This window comes from Mastigoproctus giganteus, chromosome 7 (assembly GCF_048544385.1).
Source record: "Mastigoproctus giganteus isolate SK-2022 chromosome 7, ASM4854438v1, whole genome shotgun sequence".
In the NCBI taxonomy this organism is placed as follows: domain Eukaryota; kingdom Metazoa; phylum Arthropoda; class Arachnida; order Uropygi; family Thelyphonidae; genus Mastigoproctus; species Mastigoproctus giganteus.
Genome location: NC_143581.1, coordinates 64,016,844 through 64,029,583, shown reverse-complemented (window position 1 = coordinate 64,029,583; position 12,740 = coordinate 64,016,844). Strand labels below are relative to the sequence as shown.

The following is a 12,740-nucleotide window of genomic DNA, read 5'->3' as shown; positions in this document are numbered from 1 at the left end:
GAAATTATTGAATAATCTATTCAGTATCAAACGTTAACTAAAATGAAATATTTTTAGTATTGCAATTTACAGAGATGATTTGTAGTGTGATGTATTGAGTTGTTGGATATAAAAGAGGATGGATGGAAAGTGTAATTCATTTTCTAAATGCAAAAGGAAGAATCCATCTCAGATTCATCAGGAATTGATGGAAGTGCATATCTGACATCTTATGATGAAAAAAAAAAAAAAAAAAAATGTGGATATGTTTCTGGTGTAAGGAGCTCACATCAGCAGAAAAAATGTTTATGAAGCAGCAAAGTCCATCTTTCATCCTGAATATTCCCAAAATGGAGTAAAGTTCACACTATAAAAGATTCTGCTATTTACCTTATATACATAAGGTAAATATATCACCTTATAATATATCTACCTAATAATATATTTACCTTGTGTATATTATAATATACATAAGGTAAATATATCACCTTCAAATATTAAATATTACCTTATATACATCATTTTAAAATTTACTTCACCTGACAGGTTAGAAATATTTGAATTGCTGGCCATTAAAATTTTTTCAACATAATCATTACAAATGTCTTTATGCATTCCTATAGAAATCTCTATAGGAATATCCTGCATTCCCGAAATCTCGAGTATGCTAAATTAATGGCATTCTTCCTCTTGCTGAGGCTACACACATGAGGGGGTGCATAAATTCAAGTTGAGAAAGGATGATTGCAAGATAGATGTGTGGACCATGTACAACGAAATTCTTGAGATAGTAGATCACTGTACATTTTGAAACAAAAAAGTACATCGCATCACAAATTAAGTTGGCTACCCCTGCTCTAGTTGATTGTTGGAATAGGCTTCCATCTGTTGTTGTGGAAGTGGATAGTCTGAATAAATTCTAGACAAATTTTTGAAGAGTATGGATGGGTGAAGTGAGTTTTTTTTTTTTTTTGGGCTGATACTATATAAGCTTGCTTTCTTGCATCATTTGCCACTACAAGGAAACATGCAATTAAGAATCTGCAGTTAAAGGAACCACATGGTGGCAGTGATCACAGTTTGCTGAGCTGGGATTTTCTCAAAGACGTAACTACCAACAGTGGTAAAGGGAAGTTTTTACTTTCATAAAGGTGACTACAGTGGTCTCAGACAGTTTTTAAATTCTATACGGTCAGATCAACTGATGCTGTTACCAACGGAAAATTCTAAATGGGAAGGATTCAAAGAATTAATCTTGGAAGCTACTAGGCTTTTCATACCAACTAAAATATGTTGTTCAAGGTGTAGGCCCAAATGGACATCAGATGAACTAATGAGACTTGTGGCAGAGAAGAAAAATGCATGGGATGCATACAAATTATCAGGCGACACAGAAGCTTATAGTAGATATAAGCCAGTCTGTAATCAAATCACAAAGGAGGTTAGGCAAGCAAAGGCTGCTTAAGAGAACTCTCTGCCAAAGGATGCAAAGAAAAATAGCAAAGAGTTCTTTACTTGTGTAAACTCTAGAAGGAAGGGGATGAATCAGATTGGTCCACTTGATATTGATGGTTCAGCTGTTGATGATCCTGCTCAGGTATCTGACAGACTGAATGAGTACAGGAACTCCCTGATTTACGTCATACTCGACTTACACAAATTCAACTTTATGTAAGTTTTTGCTGGCCGGTGCAAACTTAAAAAAAATCATGGAAACATATTTTGCATCCCGTAGGAATAAATGGAGCTATCGCAAAAATATCGTAATGTGAACCCAATAACACGTTGCTTTTTTTTTTTTTTTTTTTTTTTTTGGTAATTTGTTCCATGACCTCAAGGGAGCAACATGGCCTAAGTAGCTGATGCTCCTAAAATCCAATAACGACAACAACCAAGACCTCGGAAGTTGAAATTTTTGCTATATAACTTAGCTATTTATCTCTCTAAAAGGTCATTTTTATAATGGAAATTGCGCTACCCTTTCATCATTATCATATGTTCCATTATAAGAATCAATTTTGAATGCCTTTGTGATATTTTTCTAAAACACATTTCTGGAGATCGCTACCATAAAACAATAAAAACAATTTGCACTTTCCAGTCTATTGGGCTTTTCTGTTAGTACAGTCTATTATATTATAAATGGGTAGTAAACTCGATCTTATTGCATTTGTGATAATACCGATAACTGGAATTCTCTGAGTTTTTACATTATGGTATTATGGTGAAATGAGTTCCCCTTCACTGAAATCTTCAATCATATAAAAAACAAATTTTTAGAAACTTCTCTTCATTCCTACACTGGTGTGCAAAACTTAAGGACCAACACTATTTCTAAAGGTTACAACCACAAAATCTTTACTTAAGGTACTCTTTACGGATGAGATAGATTCAGTCTCAGCAGCGATTCTGGACATCAGCTAATCTGGCGAGAGGTTGGCATGTAGGTCACCCCGCAAACATCACTGAAAGGGATCGATATGGTGATTGAGGTGTTCTCGTCTGGGGAGGCATTATCTTGGATGAACGTACACAACTCCAGATACTGGATGGCGGTACTGTAACCAATGCATGCTACTGTACCGAGGTAATCCTTCCCCATGTGCATCTGTTCCAAGGTTCCATTGGCCCCGATGATAACGATGGCTGTGTTTATGGATGATAACGCCACACCCAATTGCACTGCAGCTGTGATATGCTTTTGGAAAGTGAGGACATTGTTCGTATGGATTGGCCTGCTCGTTTTCCCCCCGATCTAAATCCCATTGTGATGCTCTGGGAAGATGTCTAATAGCACGTCCACATCCATCAGAAAATGTTCACCATCTGATGATGGCGCTGACAGAGGAATGGACAATGTTACCGCAAGAACTTATCAACAACATTGTTTAAGTATGGACAGGCGATGCAAAGCATGCATCGACATTAGGGGTGGCCATATCTCCTACTGAGGACCACCTCTTCACTTTGTTCCATCTTTGGCAGTGATGCGTCTGTATCATGGCAGCCAGTGCTATGTTGCCATTTTTGAATAAAGTCCCTCTGTACCATTTCTGTTGTTGTGTCGGTGTTGTTTCCTTTATTAATGTACCTCACGAGGTTCCTTTGGTATGCTTTTCCCATATCCAGGCCACTCCTATGAGAAGCTACAGGAGTTTTACGATACGAAAACCTGACTGGTCCTTAAATTTTGCACACCAGTGTATTTACGTATTACAATGATGAAGGGAAAGCGACCAACGAAAAGTGTAAGTGGTGGTAGTGCCAGGAAACGAAACAAAATTGATTTAGAAATGAAGATGAAAACGATTAAAAAGTGTGAAGCAGGATAAAGCTTGTCATCTATTGCAGGGGAATTGGGTCTTGCTACTTCAACACTGAATACTATTTTAAAGGACAGTGCACGTATAAAAGAACATGTCAAAGGATCAATGCACTTAATATCTTCGACATAGCATTCAGGTGCTATGTTGAAGATGGAACAGCTGTTAATAATATGGATGGAAAATCAGATTCAAAGCGAATACCCCTGAGTCTAATGACCATTCAAGCAAAAGCAACAAGTATTTATAAAGATATTAAGGATTAGTACAGCAAACCCCAACCTAAGTTCGTGGCAAGCAGTGGGTGGTTTAATAGGTTCAATCATCGCGCTGGTTTGCACAACGTTAAAGTATGTGGTGAAGTCACCAGTGCCGATTCTGCAGCAGCAGAGAAATTTTGTGATGTGATGGAAAATATTATTAATGAAGACTATTCAACACAGCAAATTTTTAATGTTGACGAGACTGCTCTGTATTTGAAAAAAATGCTAGATCAAACCTACACTGCCAAAGAGGAAAATACAATGCTAGGTTTCAAGGCATCAAAAGATAGGGCTATGCTCTTGCTTGTGGCTATTGCATCGGGAGATTACAGATTAAAACCACTGCTTGTGTATCATTCTGGAAATTCTCGTGCATTTTAGGGCATCGATAAAGCCATCCTACTCGTGCATTTCTTATCGAACCATAGAGCATGGAGAACAATATCTTTCTTTGAGGATTTGGTTTAAATGCTGCTTCATTCCCAAGGTTGAAAAATATTGCAAAGACAGCGACGTTCCTTTCAAGATTTGCTTCTATTAGATAATGCTCCTCGACATCCTACACATCTGGATGATTTCAATTCGAATGTGAGAGTCATATTTCTACCGCCAAACATGACTTCACTCAATCAACCTTTGGATCAGGGTGTTATTTCGAATTTAAAAGCATACTATTTACGCACAACATTTGCTCAGGCATTGTCTGCAGTAGAAGATGAGAAAACTTTACATTAAGAAACTTTTGGAAATCTTACAGTATTTACCATGTCATCTTAAACATTAATAAGTCCTGGGCGGAAAGTTGGTTAAATGGCACATGGAATAAATTATGCCCACGGCATGTAAAAGGCTTCAAAGGATTTGAAAAAGATGAATCATATGAAGAGGTTACAGATAAGATTGTAAAGGTTGCAGATCTACTTCGGTTGGAGGTTGATGCCAACGGTGTGGAGGAGTTAATAGAGGAAGAAGAGAAGGAATTATCTAACGAAGAACTTATTGACTTGTAGGTAATGATAGTGAAAGAAGAAAATGCTGACAAAGCTCAAGATGAACCAAATGAGTAGCCGAGATGCTTCATCACCAGAGAGATGGCAATGGCATTTTGTGAAATTGCAATTGCAATGGCGAGGTTTGAGAAGATGGATCCTGAGAGTGAACAATTCTTAAAAGTTAACAGAGGGATGAATGATATGCTTGCTTGCTACAAAGAAATCTACGATGGAAAGAAAAAAGCTACCGTCCAGTCATCCATTTATATGTTCTTTCGTAAGGTTGAGCAGCCGACCCCATCTAAATCTCAACAGCCCTCAACATCTGCAGCTGCGTACTTATCAGCTGAAGACATCGATTCTGGCAACAATGCTCAAGAGGTAAACTTGCTGACATTATTCCTATCTCCTTTCTTTTTTTGTAATTTTATAATTTTGAAATTTATTTAAATTGCACTTTTATAATTTTTCCTGTGCATGAGATAAAAAATTGAATAAATACAATAAATAATTCTATTTACTTGTTCATCGAACATTTCTTTTTTGATTCAATCAATTCAGCAAGCACGGTTGTGAGTGCTGCACAAGCATGGGTGAAATTCCAACTTATGTAAAATCTGACTTACAAGTGTTCTGCGGAACGCAGCCGTAAGTCGATGAGTGCATATCATTACGTAAGTCGATGAGTGCATATCATTACATAAGTCGATGAGTTCCTGTTCCTGTATTTTGCATCTACATTCACACATGAGGAAGTCTGTAGGCAGGTGGAGACCAGATGTTTATCCAACTCTAACAGGGAGATAAATGATTTTGTAATAAATAAGAGCAAAGTGGAGGGGAAATTGTTGAAGTTAAACATAGGAAAGGCACCTAGGGTGGATGGAATATATCCAGTTATGTTAAAGGAAGTAAGCAAACCCTTAGCCATAATTTTGAGATCATCTTTGCACTCGAGGATTGTCCCCATGGACTGGAGATGCGCAAATGTGTCCTCAGTTCACAAAGGGAGATCAGCGGCAATCTCCAAAGCAGAATGTGCTGGTTCCACAAGAGTTAGTTATTGTAGGTGACTCTATTGTTAGGGAGATGGGGAATGTATTATGCAAAAAGGATAGGTCGAACAGAACTAGGGTGTCTGCCAGGGGCAAAAGTTGATGTTGTATCTTTTAAGGGCATAAAAGGTGATACTGATATTATTGATAAACGGAATAATGACCCAGACTAGCGTATCAAAGCAACGAGCACAAAGTAGCAGCAGTACTGTGGCTTGTGGGAGAACCGAAGGGGGAAGATTCTCCAATGCATCACAGTTTCCAAAATGTGCGAAATGTGAAATGTTTGCAGACCTGTTTAGAACAGGACATAATCTAGCCAAGGAGGATGTCTTTGTGTGTGCTAGATGCAGAGACTGTAAAAAAATTAGGCGGCAACTCAGTGTTCTGATGGGAATCTATGAGAGTTTGAGGTGTAGGGTAGATGCCCTAGAAGAAATTAGTGGGGAGCCCACCTCAACGCCAGGTCCAAATTTATGTGAAATATCACAAGCAGAGATGTGAACAACTACAATAAAATAAAATAATTTTATTTTATTGTAGTTGTTCACATCTCTGCTCGTGATATTTCATATTAATTTGGACCTGGTGCCCGTCAGGGGGCACCGTTAAATTTCATTTAATTGGCTATTCAAAATTTAATTGATTATATTTTATTATCTTTGTATTTAGACTTTCTAAATTATCTTCGAGAGTTTCTGCTGCAATAATTTTATTCTCTTCCCTCCCTGTTGGTTTGATCGTTACGTATATTTTCACAATTTTTGCTCTTCTGTCTTGCCATGCTGCTGGCATTTTTATTTATTTATTTTATATTTTTTAATCATTTGTTCCGCAGGTATTTCTGTTGTAGCATGTGCTTGCCTAGCAACGCTCTCTGTGAATCACTCGGATTCCGTCAAGGCTGGCGCCTCCATAGCCAGGTGGGAAGGAGCAGCAGTGCTAGCACACGCTTCTTGATTGGACCGGGGTTTGAGCCCGTCACCACCAAATACAGAGGATGCGGAAAGGTCAGGGAATGACCACCGCATATCCCCGGAGCAATATGGCCTTAGTTGCTAATGCTCCTAAAAACCAAATAACAAACAAACCGTCAAGGCTGCAAGCTAATATGTGTATCCAGAAAGACCTGGGTTTCATATGATAGTCCAGTAGTTTGGATTAGGATAAAAATCTTGCGCCCTCAAGACTCACTCAAATTTACCTAAGAGCAAGCTTGCAGCATCGAAGATTGCGTTGTGATTAAACTCAAAAGTCCTTAATTCGACCTTTGAGCCCCGCTTAACTACGGTTCATAATCTACTCAGTGAATTATGTGTAACAGAGAATTGTTACGAGTCAAAATGATCAACAAAACAAGGTTTATTAAACATATAAGTCATACAAATGAGTATAATAGAACCGGTCAAAGCTTTAGGTTAATTGGTATATGGTTGCTTGGTAAACTAACTGAATAGCAAGCTTAATCTTGCTGCTAATAGTATTACAATTTTGGAGTGTTCCTCATGTGGGCTCTTCCACTATTTCTCTCTCGAGTATTCACAATCACCGGTGGCAGTCATGCCATACAACTGTTATACTATTAGAATAGGGATATATGTCAACTTAACAATTGAAATGAATATTATAACGACTAAGTTGACAGGTCGCATTAACAGTTAAATTCTAATTATGAAAAGTAGATACACAATTGTCAGAATGGTTCTATGAGAAGAGAGGTCAGTGGATATGGCTCAATTAAAGGAAGGGAGAAAGTAAGATTAACTTCGAATAGTTGGGTTTGAATTTTTTTAGAAAAGGCTAGTCAACTTACTGACAAATTGTCGTTCTTCCTCGGCACTTCTTGATTCTACTCTTTGATCCATAAGTACGACTTTGGCCGGGGTATCTGTTCAGTCAACAGTATCTGCTATCTTCCTCGATTTTCTTTATCTGCTGATCTTTACCTCTCTCTTCACTACTTTTGGCTCTACAAAAACTCTACAAATACTGGAAAACCTCTTGAATATCTTCAACAACTTTCTAAGTTCCTCGGATCCGCTCTCTGACTCTTACAACTCTGAATCCTCCGAAATCTACATTAAGACTGCCAAAAGCTCTTGTTTTCCATCCCCTTTTTATATATATACTTCTGCATCCCCTATCTGAGTTTCCCATGACCTGTTCTGATCTCACGGGTCAATAATGTGGGGCAAAGAATTACACTTGGGGACTGTCAACTTTTGGTATTTGAGACTACTAAAGATGATATGTTATATGGAGAAAGGAAATCTCATATTTGTGTAGGGCAGTTTCTTTTGCTTTACTATCGCGGTCATCGAACATAAATCGATACACTTTTACGAACGGAATTTTGAAATGACAGTCAATGTGTTTATCAGATTTGATTGCGTTAGAAATCATGTCTCTTGTTCTGATTACTCGCCCTTCTCTGTCAAAAGTCACGTTCTCCTCTTGTCGTTCCTGGGGCAATTAGGAGTTCGCTGCCTGCCCGTTGCCGTTGGGAGAGGGGACTGACGTCACTAATTGACTAGGCACTTAACGGTGGTATATTGTTTCACCGGCCGCATCCCCTGGGGCGGCGACTGGTTGCACGTGCCAAAACGAAAGTGAAACAGAGTTAATTCCGATGGAATGACGCTACTTATTTATACAAGCCGCGGAAAAAGTATAGGGCACTATGAGGAATAAATGCTTCTAAAAAGTGAGCGAAGGGGATAAAAATGATAGCATTTTTATACATTATTCTCACTTAAGTTTATATCTCAAGTGTCATGTAGAGGAAAATGCTTTTTGCTGCCTTTGATGTATGCTTTACCCCTTTTTTTATGTAAGATTCAGTTTTCAATTATTTCAAACATTATTCAAATATATATATATACAGGGTGTCTCAAAAATATTGGTACAAACGTTTAGGGGAGGTAGGTAACATCTAAAGGAATGTGAATCGCATAGGAACCCATAACCAGAAACATCACTGTAAGTCGGTACACGGCGCTGTTCATCAGTTCACGAGAGGGAAAATTTCTGGTTTACTCATTCAAGCAGTAGTCGCCGCACGAAGAGCATGCATCAATATACAAACTGTGAGCTGGCAGACATGCACCTAGTGTATGGATTAGCAGAGGTCCCACACAGTGTGCGCCCCCATGCGGCACAACATCGCTTCGCAATAAATGTGTGGGCAGGTATGGTCAGTGACTCCTTAGTCAGCCTATACCTGTTACCATCCCGCATGAACTCCGCTAAATATCGAATCTTTCTTGAACAAGTTCTACCAGGGTTACTTGACAATGTTCCAGCAAATGTGAGACGCAACATTTGGGTTCAACATGACGGGGCGCCTGCCCATTATGGAAGGTGTGTTCGTGACCATTTGAACAAGCGTTTTGGGCATCGATGGATTGGCCATGGTGGACCCGTTGCCTGGCCCCCACACTCACCTGATTTATCGAGCCTTGATTTCTTTCTATGGGGGCCTCAAATCTATCGTGTATGAATCGCCTGTGGAGACGGAAATGGATCTCGTGGCGAGACTCATCTGCGTGTTTGACCGTGTCCACCAATCCATGCTGCGTCAGTGTCACGCATTGCATCGCGTCTCATGGTGGAACCTTCGAGCATCTATTGTAACATCATGAAATGCATCCATCTCTTATTCCATTGTTAATATTATGTCATATAAATGTTTGCCACTAATTACTGTCTTGTGTCATTTCTGCTTCTTGTGCCTCTGCTACTACTTTCCTGTGACGTTTCCGGTTATGGGTTCCTATGCGATTCACATTACTTTAATGTTACCTACCTCCCCTAAACGTTTGTACCAATATTTTTGAGACACCCTGTATATAGATAGATTGCAGCAAAGCTGATATGGAACACCCTTGTTGGTGGGGGGGGTGAAATCTCTGCCATGGTATCCTTGATTTATACGTGATCCTCTAATTTAAAATGAAGTATGCCCACAAAAGAGTTTAATGAATAATGCAGGGTCTTTGATTAGAAAAAAAATGTTGAAGTAGAGAGAGGAAGGATTTAATGGGAACTGAATCACATATAGCAAATATGTTCAGGATAACAGCATGAAGGCCCAACTACTGATTCCAACAATTAGGATGTTATTATGGTAGACTATTTTCTCATTCCATAATGGGTATGTATTCATCTTCCACTGAAGATTTGTGCTGATAAGTTGATGTATTGCATTTTGGTTGAATTCATTTTCAGGTTAAAGAAGGTCCAAGGCAACACATACACTGATATCCCCCCCCCCGGGCCTCTGTAGCCAGGTGGGAAGGAGCAGCAGTGCATAGCACACGCTTCTTGATTAGACCGGGGTTCGAGCCTGTCACCACCAAATACGGAGGATGTGGAAAGGTCAGGGAATGACCACCGCATTTCCTGGAGCAGTATGGCCTTAGTTGCTAATGCTCCTAAAAACCAAACACCCCCCCCCCCCCCCCGCTATATAAATATTACTTATATCATGAGAGGGGTTGGCATATATTTTTCTAATAATTTCAGCCAGATTGAAGAGACTAATACTGGGCACCTTATCAAATTTAAAATTGACAATATCTATAATGGGAAGAAACAAAAGAAGTTTAGATGAATTAAATTAGATTGGGAATATAATCATGCAAAAATGTTAATAATAACTGCATTTGTTTTGCTGCTTACTAGTTTCTAAACTAGAGAAACCCTGTAACCAGTTAAAGTTATGTCATAAAATATCAAATTTATGCAAGTTTTATAACTAGCTTAGAAGTTTATACTTTGATTATAACTAAATAAAATTTTTGGGAATCGTGATTACAACTGATTGCAGGTTTCTGTGGTTTAGAAACTACCAAGTAGCAAAGCAAATGCAGTTATGTTTATTTTTGATTGTATCCTAAATATCATTTAATTTATCTTAGTTTTTTTCTCTTCATTACATTACAGTTATTGTCTTGAGAATAAAATGCAAAGATGTTTTAAAATGTCAACTAACCGAAAACAGGTCTACTGGTTTTAGATTCAGCAAGGAGCATAAGTGATATGTACATTTGCATGTTCCAATAAACTAAAATTAATTTACCAAAAATTTCAACTTTCAATTTATTTGTATATCTTTCTTGTGGCTTACTGAAGCAGGGTTTTTTTTTTTTTGAACTTCTTTTTGCTTGGAACCCTTTTATAGATCTAAGACCACCATAAAACCCTTTTTAAAATATAAATCTTCTGTGAAACTTCAGAATCTTAATAATAATGTGGAACTTAATAATCTTTAAAAGCAATAATAATTAACAGTATATTAAAAACAGTAATATATATATATATATATATACAAATTAAATAAAAAATCAGCAATAAAAATATTACTGGACATTTGCAGAACCACTTGATCCCATGGAACACATGATTAAAAAAACCTAGACAGTCCTGAATCTTGGATATATCCTGACTGTATTAAGATATTGTCAGTATATTTGAGAAACCTTTATCCCAGACCTTTTTTTTTGAAGAGAGAGAGAGAGAGAGAGAGAGAGAGAGAGAGAGAGAGTTGCAAATTGTAACCGGTAATGCTGATGAGGCATTACTTGTTGCAGTAATTTATTTTAGTTTTCTAAAATTTCACAGCATTTATTTTAATTTTTCCTTATATGGCAGATATATCATCTGCCTCATGAATTAGAAAATTTAAAAATTACTTACATTCATTCAGGGAAGCATAGCAGCCTGCTTAATTTATGGCACAACTACTGCCAGAAACAAGCTAAAAAGCTTCCACACCATTTATCCCAGTGGACAAATGCAGACACCCACTAAAGAACATAAAAAAAAAAATGAAAGAAAGTTTAGAGGAACCGCAGTGACCACTTCTTCAAAGTGGCATTGGCCCTGTGGAAATTCTTAAACACTCATTTCTGTCCTTGCTTGCTAACAGCAGTTGACATTTTGTCAGCATTACTAGTGGCAATCTGCAACTATCTCTTCAATATGGTATAACAGTGTTTTAATTCCACAAAAAATTAATAATAAAGGTTGTAAAATTACTGCCCCCTTTCTTACACATTAAAAATCTCATGGAATTGCAAGAATCTCTTACAAAACCCTGGATTTCATTGAATACCCAGTTTGAAAACTTACGTGAAACATCTTTTTGTCTGATCAGAAACGATGCCATAAGTTTCAGGTTGTATTATTATTCAATAACAGTGCAAAATTTTTTGTTTATATATTTGTCAATGACATGAAAAATACTGACTTCAGCTTTGAATTGTTGTCTATGTTTTTGCAACTCATTATACATTAATGATCTCTTTTTAAGCATCTCGCCACTCTCACAGAGGAAGTAGTACTAGCAGTGATCTGTTGCCATTTCCTTCGTCACCTCCAGAAGCAGTCCACCATCCATCTAGTCAACTTTCAAGGAATCTTCCAGGTAAATTTTCCTTTTATTTATTATTATTTTTTTGAGTTATGTATTTGCATACAGTGGCACCGTGTACATATCCATAACAGAGAAGGAATATGTACAAAAAAATGTCAATTTTTTATACTAAATTTTTTTTTGTGTGTATCTGAAGAGTGGTAATATTAGAGATTGAGAGAAGGAAAAGAAGCTGAAATTTTACTTCTTATTTTATGTAAACCCTCAACTTAACGGACCTCAATTAATGGACTTTGGAAATAACATAGCATCTACCAAACCCAACTCTGTCTGCATGTGACCCGGTGAAGTAATTGCATCAATCTGATAGTGTTTACTATAAGTTAAAGCATTTTAATTAACAGTAATACAGATTTAACTCACAGCTAATGAGGAGCCGTAGCCTAGTGGTCAGGCGCGCGGGTGCATAAGTACACATGCCTTGAGCGACCGGGGTTCAAGCCCGTGACTGCTGAATACGGTGCTGTTTCTTGTATTCTGTCTATCTTGTGAACTCCTGACAGTTTGGTCGTCCCGGAGTATAAACAGAAAAAAAAAAAAAAAAAAGGAGTCTAGCTCTGAAGCATTGTACAAATCTTATCCCAAAAGTAATACACACTGCACACATGCCGCTCGCTCCATATGCTGCACGATTGACATTTATCAGGATAAGCCTGATAAATGTCAGTCAGTCTAATTAATTTGAAGTTTAA

The 12,740-nt window shown here is 37.7% G+C and overlaps 1 protein-coding gene across 1 annotated transcript in view; it reads left to right on the top strand.

Moving 5' to 3' along the window:
* dpa (disc proliferation abnormal) overlaps window positions 1–12,740 on the top strand; it is a 212,884-nt gene that overhangs the window by 17,797 nt on the left and 182,347 nt on the right. Inside the window, exon 4 of the mRNA XM_090378338.1 lies at window positions 11,926–12,039. Within this exon, the coding sequence (XP_090234464.1) occupies window positions 11,926–12,039 (114 nt within the window). The remainder of the gene's footprint in view (window positions 1–11,925; window positions 12,040–12,740) is intronic.